At 38.2% G+C, this 13,305-nt stretch overlaps 1 protein-coding gene across 2 annotated transcripts in view; it reads left to right on the top strand.

Annotated features, from left to right (window-relative positions):
• The window catches only part of SLAIN2 (SLAIN motif family member 2), a 74,686-nt gene that overhangs the window by 44,337 nt on the left and 17,044 nt on the right, over window positions 1-13,305 (top strand). Inside the window, exon 7 of one of the 2 annotated variants that reach the window (XM_058670131.1) lies at window positions 8,837-8,914. The exons of the other annotated variant lie outside the window; for it this stretch is intronic. Coding sequence (XP_058526114.1) covers window positions 8,837-8,914 — 78 coding nt within the window. The remainder of the gene's footprint in view (window positions 1-8,836; window positions 8,915-13,305) is intronic. 2 annotated transcript variants of the gene reach the window in all.

The following is a 13,305-nucleotide window of genomic DNA, read 5'->3' as shown; positions in this document are numbered from 1 at the left end:
CTGGTCAGTACTTCTGCATTTAAGTTATACTTTGGAAGTGAATATTTAGAGTTAAATCTAAACTAAGAAAAAATGAATTATTAGACATAGCAAAAGAAAAAAATGTGTGTGGTTTTTAACTTTGATGATTACTTAAATGGACACTAACCCATGAATGAGGCATATCTTTGTAAATTACAAAATGTATGTGTAACAAATTTCTGAGTTTTTAAAAATACTTGTTTATTGTAAGATCAAAGTTAGACAGATTTTTCCATCTGCTACTTCACTCCCCTGGTCGTCTCAGTGGCCAGTACTGGACCAAGCCAAAGCTAAGAGCCAGTTCTGCCTCGACTCAGGGTGCTCCCTCGTGTGTGTGTGCTTTTTTTTTTTTTTTTTTTTTTTTTTTTTTTTTTTTTTAGCTATTCCAGCATCTGAAGGGTTTATGGAAATGAAAATAATTCTTCCCTAAAAAGAGACAGTTTTGAGAAACTAAGAATGTTAACAGAATTTTCAACTATAGTAATTACTTGCCTTCTCTAGAGAAAGAATTACTGTTAGTTAATACTGCTGACTCCCTAGGATTTTTCTATAGGCAAGTTGCTTTTTTCTTTTTCCCAGAAGGTGGTAATTAGCAAAAATAAAAAGAAAAGCATAATAATCACTAATTTACTGTTGGGAGAAAAATGTGTGTGCAGGTTCATGTTGTTGTAATATTTCAGTGTATGAATAATGAGCAGATAGAGAAGTAAGTTACCATTCTTTTTAAATAATATTGATATTTGTAACTGTAATAAAATTGTATAATTAAAATGTCACAAATGTTTTGATATAGTATTTCATTCTCAAAAATGTATTTGAAAAGTGGTAAATCCAGAATATTAGCAAACGTAAAAACTTAGTGTTCATTTTATAAAAATATTTTAAACTTAAGTGTTTAAATTAATACATCATGAAGCAAAATTTTTTTCCTAAAGTTATACGTGAATCTTCAATAGCTAAAAATGTATATAAGTGTTCTTTTAGTGTATATAGTTTTTGTGGTAGCCTTTTTTGACTAATTATCTATAAATATTTTAATAGTAAGCTTTATACATTTTGTACAATGAGCTGGTATCCTGTGGGATTTTTGTGGTACTTTACATTTTCTTTTAAATATTATTTTCTCAGCTCTTATGTGATGACGTTTTGGCTCTTACTTGCTATTTGCATGAACTTAACTTTGCAAAGTCACTGTTACTTCCACCTAAAGGACCACTTCTGTTGCCTATTACTCTGCCAATCACTGTTTTACATGCTTGTTGGCTGTGGCTGCATTATTGTGGATGCTGGCATTCAGAAATGAGCACTGCAAGAATTCTCATGTCTTCATTTTTAAAGCTCTTACCAATTTTCAGTTTCCATATTTGAGAAACAAGTAACTTAAAAAGTTTAAGAAAACCAGAGCATTGCAGAGGTCGTGGATAAATGTTATTTCTCTTTAGTTCCTTCAATTAAGGGAATAAATTCTTGTTGGGAGCAAATTCCTTTAAAAACCAGCTGGTGTCTTACTAAAACACTAACACAGGTTTAGTAGGAAGTTTCGTTTTTAGAAAAATAAAGCAATTAGTGATTCAGAAATACCTAAAAGGAACAGAGAAAATCCAAAGACAGTCTATTGATTTTAAGAAATACTACTGAAAATTTGAGGAGTATTTTTACACATTTAGTGTTTTCACATGTGTTACTTCATTTGAAACCCAGAAATAATCCATTTTTTAATTTTTTTCTAAGTTTCACTTACTTATTTGGAAAGCAGTGCTGAGAGTAAGGAAGAGACAGAGATCTTCCAGCCACAGGTTCACTCCCCAGATGCCTGAAGTGGCTGAGAGTGGGTCAGGCCAAAGCCAGGAGCCAGGTCTCTCTTCTTCTTCTTCTTCTTTTTTTTTTTTTTTTGTTTCAAGATCTATTTATTTTTATTACAAAGTCAGATATACAGAGAGGAGGAGAGACAGAGAGCAAGATCTTCCATCCAATGAATCACTCCCCAAGTGAGCGCAATGGCCGGTTCTGTGCTGATCCAAAGCCAGGAGCCTGGAACCTCTTCCGGGTCTCCCATGTGCGTGCAGGGTACCAAGGCATTGGGCCATCCTTGACTGCTTTCCCAGGCCACAAGCAGGGAGCTGAATGGGAAGAGGAGCTGCGGGATTAGAACCAGCGCCCATATGGGATCCCAATGAGTTCAAGGCGAGGACTTTAGCCACTAGGCCATTTTGCCGGGCCCCCAGGTCTCTTCTGCATGCCACAGGTCCTCATCTGCCTCTTTCTCAGGCTCGTTAGGAAAGAGCTGGATCAGAAGTGGAGCAGCCAGGACTGCATTCACACCCAAATGCAATGTTGGCATCATAAGAAGCAACCTAACCCTCTTTGCCACAAAGCTGTACACCGTTTCTTATTTTTATACAAATGGGGCAGAGGTCCATTTATTATAGATTATATGAATTATGAACATGCAAGATTATGTAATTAAAAATTTGCCAGAACCAAGACTGCATCAACCCCTCGTCTACACTCCTCCCCAGAACTCCCGATTTCCTCTTCATGTTGCATAGATTTCATCAAACTGACCTGATCACAAGTAAGTGAGCATCCCGGGAACCATTCTTGGATGACTGCTGGAGCATCGTTTCGGAATGAACTATAAACAATTTATGAATTGCCACAAGAGTAAAATAATTGTTATAATACTTACCCATTTGCTTACATTTAGCCATATAGAAGAATATTTCTTTGCATAGATTGCAGATTATAACTTGAGAAAAGACAACTACTGGAAAGGGAAGGCTTCTTGAACACTTGCTGACTTAAGCATATCCATTCTTCTCTAAGCCTTTGAAGAAGAAATTCTCTTTCATACTGAACTTAATACGAAGCACTAAAAATTACACTTGAACTTTACATAGTGAAAATTGATCATTGTAAATATGTGTAATCAATTAATAATGAATAAAATACAGAACACTTATTTCAGAATAAGTACAGTGAGGTTGGGTCAATCACAAAGAAAAAAATTTTTTTTAAGATTTATTTATTTTTATTACAAAGTCAGATATATATAGAGGAGGAGAAATAGAGAGGAAGATCTTCCATCCAGTGAGTCACTCCCCAAGTGAGCACAACGGCCAGTGCTGCACCGATCCAAAGCCAGGAGCCAGGAACTTCCTCCACGTCTCCCACATGGGTGCAGAATCACAAAGCATTGGGCCGTCCTCAACTGCTTTCCCAGGCCACAAGCAGGGAGCTGGATGGGAAGTGGAGCTGCCGGGATTAGAACCAGCACCCATATGGGATCCTGGCGCGTCCAAGGCGAGGACTTCAGCCACTGGGCCATAGCGCTGGGCCCAATCACAAGGAGATTTTATGGTTGTGTAATATTGCTGGCTTTTATCTCTGGAAATTTCAGTTGCATACATTTGGGATGGAGACCTAGAATTTCTTTGTTAGAAGAGTCACAGCATGGTGTGTTCAAGTTCAGAATTGCTTGGTTAGACCTTTGCTGTGGAGGGCCTTGAAGGGTCAATTAAATACCCAGATTTTATATAGTAGTCAACCACTTACATGTTCCTTACTTACTTAGTGGAAATTATTGAGTATATATTATGTTGCAAGCACCAAGAATATAAATGTAAGACAGATTCTGTGGGAGCATTAAACCCAGACAGTGTGAAGAGGTTTCAAGAATGATAGTAAACTTGGGAGGGGAGTGTATTTGAGTTGCAAAATAATGAAAGAAATACAAATTTTCCCAATAACAAGACCAGTAATGAAAATTTTTTAAAAAGGTGCTTTGACAGTTTGTATGACTGAAGTATAGGATGCAGGATGAATGAGGAAGTGGATAAAGTGATGAGGGATGAGAAGTGTAACAGACAGATGCTTAAGTGTTGCTAAGATACCTAGGAAGCATCCTGTAAAGTATAGGGAAGGAGTCGTGGTGAATTTCTAGGCGGTGTTGCTTTTTAGAAAGTTCACTTATCAATGTGGAGATTAGACCAAAAGAAAGGTGAGAAGCTACTTTGAAAGATAATAAGAGATGGATGAACTTTTTCAAATTAAGTAGAAAATACTAGTAGCAGAGAAGATTAAATGGGAGTGAAAGACAAGAAAAGTGAAGGATATCTGGAAATTCGTAAACCATAAAAAGATTAAATCAAATGTCATGAGGTGGGGAGTGAAGGGTAAAGGGTATTTTGTCTAGCGGTAGTTAATGCTCGTTCACAGTGCGTTATGCTTGTTTAGTATTTATCACCTGGAGAATATTACTGTTAATATCCCATTTATGTGACAAAACTATGTTATTTAGTAATCATGTCGTGCAGTGACTTGTAGTAATAATCAGAAAATATGCAGATACCCTTTATTGAACTTGGTAATCTATAACTGTCAGTTAAAAAAAGAAAATGCTTTTTACATAATGTTCTGTCACAGTGCTTTTACAGTTTTAGTTTCTGAAGATGAGTTAGTTCAGGATTAATGTCCTTTGAATATTGGGACTTTGCACACTCTAGTCAGAGTTATCTATTTGCACTCATTGTTGACTGAAGATCACTGTTCAATTTTAGTTTTGATATTTTTCATGATATAACTGCTATGCAAACGGGAAATGAATATAAGAATTTAACAGAAATTTGTAAAAATGTAATTATATAATTAATTTCAGAAATTGCCATACTGTCCATGCTGTTTTTGGGGGGGTTCAAGTATACTGATTTTTCTTTTAAAGATTTATTTATTTTTATTACAAAGTCAGATATACAGAGAGGAGGAGAGACAGAGAGGAAGATCTTCCATCTGATGATTCACTCCCCAAGTGAACATAACGGCTGGTGCTGAGCTGATCCGAAGCCAGGAACCAGGAACCTCTTCTGGGTCTCCCACGCGGATGCAGGGTCCCAAAGCTTTGGGTCGTCCTTGACTGCTTTCCCAGGCCACAATCAGGGAGCTGGCTGGGAAGTGGAGCTGGATGGGATTAGAACCAGTGCCCATATGGCATCCCGGGGCGTTCAAGGCAAGGACTTTAGCCAGTAGGCCACCACGCCGGGTCCCAAGTGTACTGATTTTTAAATGTTCACATAGTTGAAAAATTTTATATATAAGCTCAGAGTCATTTATAATGACCAAATTGAGATAATTTATATTCTCTTGCATTGACTTTTGTCACTGTTTTTTTGTTTTTTTCTCTTTTATTTTTTTAAGATTTACTTGCTCTTGGGTCTGGCGTTGTAGCCTAGCGGCTAAGGTCCTCGCCTTGAACGTGCCAGGATCCCATATGGGTGCCTATTCTAATCCCAGCGGCCCTGCTTCTCGTCCAGCTCCCTGCTTGTGTCCTGGGAAAGCAGTCAAGGATGGCCCAAAGCCTTGGAACCCTGCACCCGCGTGGGTGACCTAGAAGAGGCTCTTTACTCCTGACTTCGGATTGGAGTAACTCCAGCTGTCATGACCACTAGGGAGTCAATCAGTGTATGAAAGAGCTTCCTGTCTTTCCTCCTCTCTGTGTATCTGACTTTCCAATAAAAATAAAATAAATCTTAGGGGAAAAAAAATGATTTACTTGCTCTTACTGGAAAGGCAGATTTACATAAGAGAAGAAAGATAGAAACATCTTGCATTGGTTTACTCCCCAAATGGCCACAATGGCCAGAGCTGGGTCATCCGAAGCCAGCAACTAGGAACTTCTTCCTGGTCTCCCACGCAGGTACAGGGTCTTAAGGCTTTGGGCCGTCCTCTGCCGCTTTCCCAGGCCACAAGCAGTGAGCTGGATGGGAAGTGGAGCAGCTGTGACACAAACTGGTGCCCATATAGGATGCCAGTACTTATAGGTGGAGAGTTAGCCAGATGAGCCACCACAGTGCCCTCTGTTTTTTATTTCTAACTTGCTTAAATGTAGTGACACAATGTACCATAAGGTTGGAGGCAGTGCTCTGCAGGTGCAAGTTTTGAGTGATTTCATATTGCAGCGAGTTTACTCTAGAAACAAGCATGGTTGAACCAAAAACTGGGAGTTCTCATTAACTTAATATGAATTGCAGTGTTTGTTGAAAAATAACAAGTTGGTCTAGTTTAAAGCTCATATACGCTCTTTGAACTCACCAGTGACTGCAACTATAATTGATCATTTGGATTAGTAAACTTGTTTTCTGGGGGGAGTGTTCAATTGCTGACCTTGCTTGTTGAGGGTGTGGTGATAATAGAAAACACAGGAAGGTGTTTTTACCTTAGTTTCTAAATTCTCTGCAGACAGTACAACCACCTTTTGCCTACACTTGGGCATGGGCAGTTCCTTCATTGTTTTTAATTGATATATGTAAGTGGGGAAAAAAGGATTAGATGTGGGAAGACCCCAAAGAACACTGCCCTAATCCACGAACCAGAGTGTTGATGACTTGAATTAGGTGTTTAGACCACAACGGAGATGTAAGGAACTACAAACAATAAGCAGTTGGAAATTTAAGCTAGAAATGACTTGGGGAATGATAACCACAGGTTTTCAATTAACTGGTTTTGTAGAAGAGGACATTAGCTTGAATAATGGTGACATGAAAAATGCTTGTGTTGAGGTATCTTGTCACAGTAACATCTCACTAGTTTGCATTTATAAAAAATATTAAAGAGAAAGCAAAGAAAATTTTAGAGAAAACATTTTAAAAATATTTCTGTTCGAAGAATGTGAAGAATTTCACTTAAGCAATAGTTTGTCATATAAACATGATTTTTAAAGGAAACTGATGAACTTAAGATTTATATAGTTCAGATAAAAATTTATTGCTCTTATTTGAGCAACATATGACTCTGGCACTTTGTGAAAATATTCATTTCTTCCTTTCTGTAAAAGGCAAAGTTAATTTTACTAGCCAGGTCTATGTTTAATTTGATTACAGTGGAGAGTTTTTACTTGTCTGTCACTATCAGTTATGATATCACTCATGATGCTGGAAGGATAATTGGAAATTAATCATTAGCATCAACAGTGGCTATTCATTGAAAAGAATTTTTCCAAAAGAATTTATTCCAGTATATAATATTAAGGCCATATTTTCAATTTTTTGGTGACTAATAGTTTTGGTAACCAACCTCTGTTCAGTTGGTCATCTCTTGCCTTCATCTACTCTACTATAATAACTGCCTTTTTCTCTTCAGATTTGCTAAACACATTAGTCTCAGTGTGCTTTACGATTGCTTTTATTCTCTCTCTGAAATACTGCCCCCAGTTAGCTACATGCTGTTTCCCTCTCTTCCCTCAGGTCTTTGTGCAAATGTCATCTTACGGCAATCTTTCCTGGGTACCCTGTTTATAAATGTAATTCCTCCTTCCTGTTCAACTTTTTCTACTTAATTTTCTCTAGAACCACTGTTGCCGTCTGGCAGGCCGTATATTGTACAGCTTTGTTTATTGTCTGTCTCCCCTCTCCTGGCATACGAATTTCATGAAAGTAGAAACTGTGCATCTCTAGTTGGCTATTCAATTTATTATAGCAGAAATGGTACCTGAAATCACACTGCCTAAATGAAAGAAGACAGGAATGAATGAATAAGTGGCAACTGAAACCTTGTGAATAAACATGTAGCTAAATAATATTCAGTGGTGATAGTATTGTGCTTTTCTGTGGCATGAATATTAGATACTATTACAAATTTGATTTTTTTCAGTATGCAGAATGTTTTGCTTATCTTCCTGAAAATATTTGAATTAAATTGGTGGGGTTTTTTAAAATTTATTTTATTTTATTTTATTTTGCAATTTTTAGCTACAGTATAAATAGTTAAAAATTTGAAACCAAATACAGAAATTAGAAGAGAGAAATCCTTCATTCTCTCTGATTTGTTAGGTGTCCTTTTATCACCCCTGTGACTATACTCTAACTCAGATTTTCTCAGTGTAAGAATTTTTGTTTTATATATAAATCCTAGAATAATGTGAAGCCCAAATTTTATCAAAGCATTCACATTCCAGAGTCATTTTAAATAGTTGAAAAAATGAGTAAGTGGGGACTTATACATCAGAATAATTGGAACCTCTCTAAATATAGAGGGCCCTAGGCTGCTTCATATTTGGCAGTTCTGTGAGTTTCAATGCAATTCATAGATAAAACATTTGGAAGAGAGCTTATCATTCTTCACTGATCAATTTACAAAGCGGGTACCGTGACTCCTCCAAACCCCTCTTCACACACACACACATCCACACACACACTAACCCTACCTGTATGTCTGTGTGTATAGCTCAGATACAGTGTAACTCAAAGTGGGTCCCTGTTATTCCATAAAATGATGATGTTGAACTGATTAAAATCATTTGTGACTTTCTGTGGACCTGTCTGGTTCTGCGTTTTCTTTGTCTTTTTGAGTATGGAAATTACTGTTTCATATTAGGGTAATTCATCTAATAATAACTGCTTTGCCAAAATTTGCTTTTTGCATTGAGCAAGTCCTGCATTCATTTTATTCTAGATTATGTGCATATGTGCGTGACTTTGATCTTCATATTTGTGTTCTTTGCATTCTGCGGCATGTGTTGCTGGTGCTTTGTTTTCTCTTTGATGTTGTGGCTGATTGACATTAGAGACTCTCTCATCTATACCAAACTTTCTAAAAGTATGTGCTGCACACTAAGCTTTCCATCTCCTTTACTTCCCAACTTAATGCACTAAGCATCACTTTTTAAAAGTCTTCTGCTTGTAGGGTTCTAATGTATTTGCACCTTATAGTTTCTGTTCCATGATAAGTTTCTAAGTTTATGTTAAGCTATTCAAGTATAAGGAAGCTGTAGCCTTTATCTTGTACTTCCAGGCAAATATTACAGTTCCTTATTTTTCAACAGCTTCCCAAAGGCTGAAAAACTTGCCTCGTACTTCCCTCAAAGCCAAACAGTTGCTTCAAACTTCATCTACAAAAAGAGGTAACTACAACCTCTTACTATGTTTAAAATTTCAGCAGGTGGTCTAGTTGAGTCTTATGCCTTTTGGCATACCTAATCAATGTTGTCTAGAAGACAAGCCCTAGGTTTGTTTTTTTTTTTTTTTTTAAGCAGTAAAATAATGTGGATTCATTATCTTAATTTGAATAAAATCAGAAGAAACATTTTCTACAAAGGTATGTATTGGGTTGCTATTCTGAAAGGAGTAAGTAATAGTGATTTTTCTCTTGAACTTAAAACCAAAGGTATGTTTTATTACCAGCTGAGCCAATAGTGCTTTAAAAATGAGCCAAATAAAATTTTTAACATTCTGCATGCTAGGTTTTTTTTTCCCTCAACTTTGGTTTTTGGGTTTACTTATCTTAGTAGGATGGAGTGAGAGATTTCTGTTTCAAAATTAAGTACAAGATTAAAAACAATACAGGCTTTTGTGGTTAATGGATATATTTGAAATATTTATGGGTTGCTAGTTTTTGTTAAAATTGAATATTGAAAAAGCATGTGAAAGCTGGACATCAATATTGCTTCCAAGAGAATGAATGTATGGACATTTAGAAGGAAATGAAATTGAAAAAAAAAAAATAGTGAGATTGGATAGACAGGCAGTGATATGAAAGAAGTCTTAAGAGAAAGTGGGAGAGAATGAACATGAGCATTAAGGAAAATGATTATCCCTGTGCAGGACATGTAAGTTTCCTGATAGCTTCAGAACTCAGTAGATAGTAGATGTGTAAGACGGACCAAGCCCTTAAAAAAATCATGGGCAGGGCCCAGCGGCGTGGCCTAGCGGCCAAAGTCCTCGTCTTGAACGCCCCGGGATCCCATATGGGCGCCGGTTCTAATCCTGGCAGCTCCACTTCCCATCCAGCTCCCTGCTTGTGGCCTGGGAAAGCAATCAAGGACGACCCAAAGCTTTGGGACCCTGCACCCGTGTGGGAGACCTGGAAGAGGTTCCTGGTTCCTGGCTTCGGATCGGCGCGCATCGGCCCGTTACAGCTCACTTGGGGAGTGAATCATCGGACGGAAGATCTTCCTCTCTGTCTCTCCTCCTCTCTCTATATCTGACTTTCCAATAATAATAAAAATCTTTAAAAAAAAAAAATCATGGGCAAAGAATAAGTTTGAGAGTTGATTTATTGAAAAAAGTTTGGATATTATGGATGCAAAGATACTGTAATAGATATTTTGACAAATCATTACTGTGCTTAAGCAGTGATTTTGTGGATTGAATCTCAGTCAAGGAAATAATTTTAGATAATGAACTCTGAAGGGAAGAGAGTAAAGTAGGAGGAATACATGTTTGTGTTTTGAATATCAGGAGTTAGGCCTTTTGGTGATGGTCCTGAATAAATAATGTTTGTTCGATGGAGGAGACAATTTATTAGGATCACTTAGAAGAAAATGTTTACGTAGGAAGTTGAGAAACTTAGTCTTGTTTTTAAAGAGTTTGAATTATTTTCTTGTATTTACAATGACTAGAAGGAGGGAGGCAGGTGTAAACAAATATCCTGGAAATATTTATGATGTCTAAAATATGATGAGATTACTGTACCATAATAAAATAGAGGAAGAGTTTAATTTTACATAAATTTTGTTTCTTGTCTGACTCTGTAATTTAAACTTAAGATTCTGTGTCACTCCTCTGTCCCAGGGTACAGAGGCAGTCAGGAGGCTGGGTGTGGCTTCTCCCCTTCTCCCAGATACAGAAAGGGAAAAAAGAGAATGTGGAAGTAATTATCTCACCCACCTTCCTGTACCCTTTACCCGTTTGCACCCTAATCACATATGTAAAAATAATTAAAAATTTAAAAATAATTTAAAAACTACAAAAACAAAAGAATATACACATAAAGAAAAGATTCTATGCCACTCTTAAGTGACTGAAGATTTTTGTCCAAAACTTTTTAAATTTACTTAGAGTGATTGGATTATTTTTGTGACTTTGAACTGCAAAATTACTTGTTTTTTCTATGGTGACAGAAGCCCAGTTGTAGAACTGCTATAAACTGAAATTCTTAACATCTGCAGCTATCTTGTTAGTAAAGAGAGGAAATTATGTGTGTTTGTGGTGTGCAGGCATTGATGTAGTTTGATTCAGTTTAATATCTTTATTCATCTTGTTCCATACTTTCATATTTTTTGAGTGGTATTTGACCTCAAGACTGTCATCACATACCTCTTTTGTTGTAGGCCAGTTAAGCAATAGATGTGGATTTAAAGTAGGGCTTAAAATGTTGGCTACATTAATAGTGAAGCCAAATTGAAGAATAGCTCTTGGATCTAAAGCCAAAATAGATTGTCTGATTTTCTTGTAGACTTTGTGGGAATCTCTGCCTTTGTAAATATGCGAGACAGGGTACATGTTCATAATAAACTGTGACAAAAATCTCCCATTCTATAGGTGAACCTACATAATTTTTTAGAAAGCTGTTTAAAAGGCTGCAGGTTCGGGCCTTCTGCTGTAGCCTAGTGGCTAAAGTCCTCGCTGGGATCCCATTTGGGCAATCAGTTCTAATCCAGGCAGCCCTGCTTCCCATCCAGCCTCCCTGCTTATGGCCTGGGAAGACATTCGAGGATGGCCCAAAGCCTTGGGACCCTGCACCCGCATGGGTGACCAGGAAGAGGTTCTGGCTTCCTAGCTTCAGATTGGCTCAGCTCCAGCCATTGTGGCCACTGGGGAGTGAATCAGTGGATGGAAGATCTTCTCTCTGTCTCTCTTCCTCTGTATGTCTGACTTTCCAATAAAAATAAAATAAAATATTTTTTAAAAAGAGAGGCTGCAGGCTCATTGGAACAGGAAAGGATGGTTTTATATAACAATTTATATAGCAACTTATGTAAAACAGTAGTCACTCTGATTTTTTTTTTTTTAAAGATTTTTATTATTATTGGAAAGCCGGATATACAGAGAGGAGGAGAGACAGAGAGGAAGATCTTCCATCCGATGTTTCACTCCCCAAGTGAGCCGCAACGGGCCGATGCGCGCCGATCCAATGCCGTGAACCAGGAACCTCTTCCGGGTCTCCCATGCGGGTGCAGTGTCCCAAAGCTTTGGGCCGTCTTCGACTGCTTTCCCAGGCCACAAGCAGGGAGCTGGCTGGGAAGTGGAGCTGCCAGGATTAGAACCGGCGCCCATATGGGATCCCGGGGCGTTCAAGACGAGGACTTTAGCCGCTAGGCGACGCCGCCGGGCCCGTCACTCTGATTTTTTTTATTGATTTAGCAAAGGTTTACAGGGAGGGGGCAGTCAGTACTATATTGCCTGATTCAAAAAGTTTCACCCTAAGCATGTTGAATGGATGCAGTCATGCCACTGTTAAGTCTGAGAAAGCCTGTAACATTCTTTGGTATTTTCTTGTGCAAGTTTTCATGTTTGTTCATACCTTCCACCTACACGGAAAAGAATTGTGTGTGTGTGTGTGTGTGTGTGTGTTTTAAAGATTTTTTTTTTATTGCAAAGTCAGATATACAGAAAGGAAGAGGCAGAGGGGAAGATCATCCATCCACTGATTCACTCCTCAAGTGGCCGGAGCGGCCTGAGCTGAGCACATCCCAAGCCAGGAGCCAGGAGCTTCTTCTGGGTCTCCCATGTGGGTGCAGGGTCCCAAGGCTTTGGGCTGTCCTCGACTGCTTTCCCAGGTCACAAGCAGGGAGCTGGCTGGGAAGCAGGATAGAACCAGCGCCCATATGGGATCCCTGCACATTCAAGGTGAGGATTTTAGCCTCTAGGCTACAGTGCTAGTCCAAGATTTATTTTATCTATGTACAAGGAAGGCTTATCTGCTGGTTCACTCCCCAAGTGGCCACAACAGCCCAAACTAGGTCATACTGAAACCAGGAGCCAAAAACTTCCTATCTTTTGTTCAAGACAAGGGCCCAAGTAATTGACCCACCCTAGGCTCCTTTCTGAGGTGCATAAAAAGGCACACAATTCAGAGTGGAGCAACCAGGACTGGAACCGGTGCTCATATGAAATGCCTTGCTGTACCATTGCACTGGCCCCTGTTGTGTTTTTGTGTGTTCTTAAGACATTTGGAGAGTGACTGTTTAAAGTGCTTTCAGGAAGAGATTTTACACACTGTCACAGAAGGCAACAGCAGAGTCCTCACCAGATCAGCAGAAGAAAATGAAGATTGATTAGGAAAAAAAATAGATGCCAGGTTAAGTCAAATTATAGAAAATTACTCTAAAGCTAAAAGGCTACTAAGGGGCAGTTAATGATAGTAATTTTCCAGTGTTGTTTTAATTCACTAAGTATATTTTGAAGTATCCAAGGTAAAATCAACCCTGGTGTAAAGACCTTATTTATATGAATTTAAAGTGTTGGTTGAGTTACTGTGTTATGATGCAGCTTGTTAAGCCCACTGCTTGGA

This window comes from Ochotona princeps, chromosome 11, assembly GCF_030435755.1.
Source record: "Ochotona princeps isolate mOchPri1 chromosome 11, mOchPri1.hap1, whole genome shotgun sequence".
NCBI classification, from domain to species: Eukaryota; Metazoa; Chordata; class Mammalia; order Lagomorpha; family Ochotonidae; genus Ochotona; species Ochotona princeps.
The sequence above is the reverse complement of the archived record's forward strand: the minus strand, read 5'-3'. Positions and strand labels throughout refer to the sequence as shown.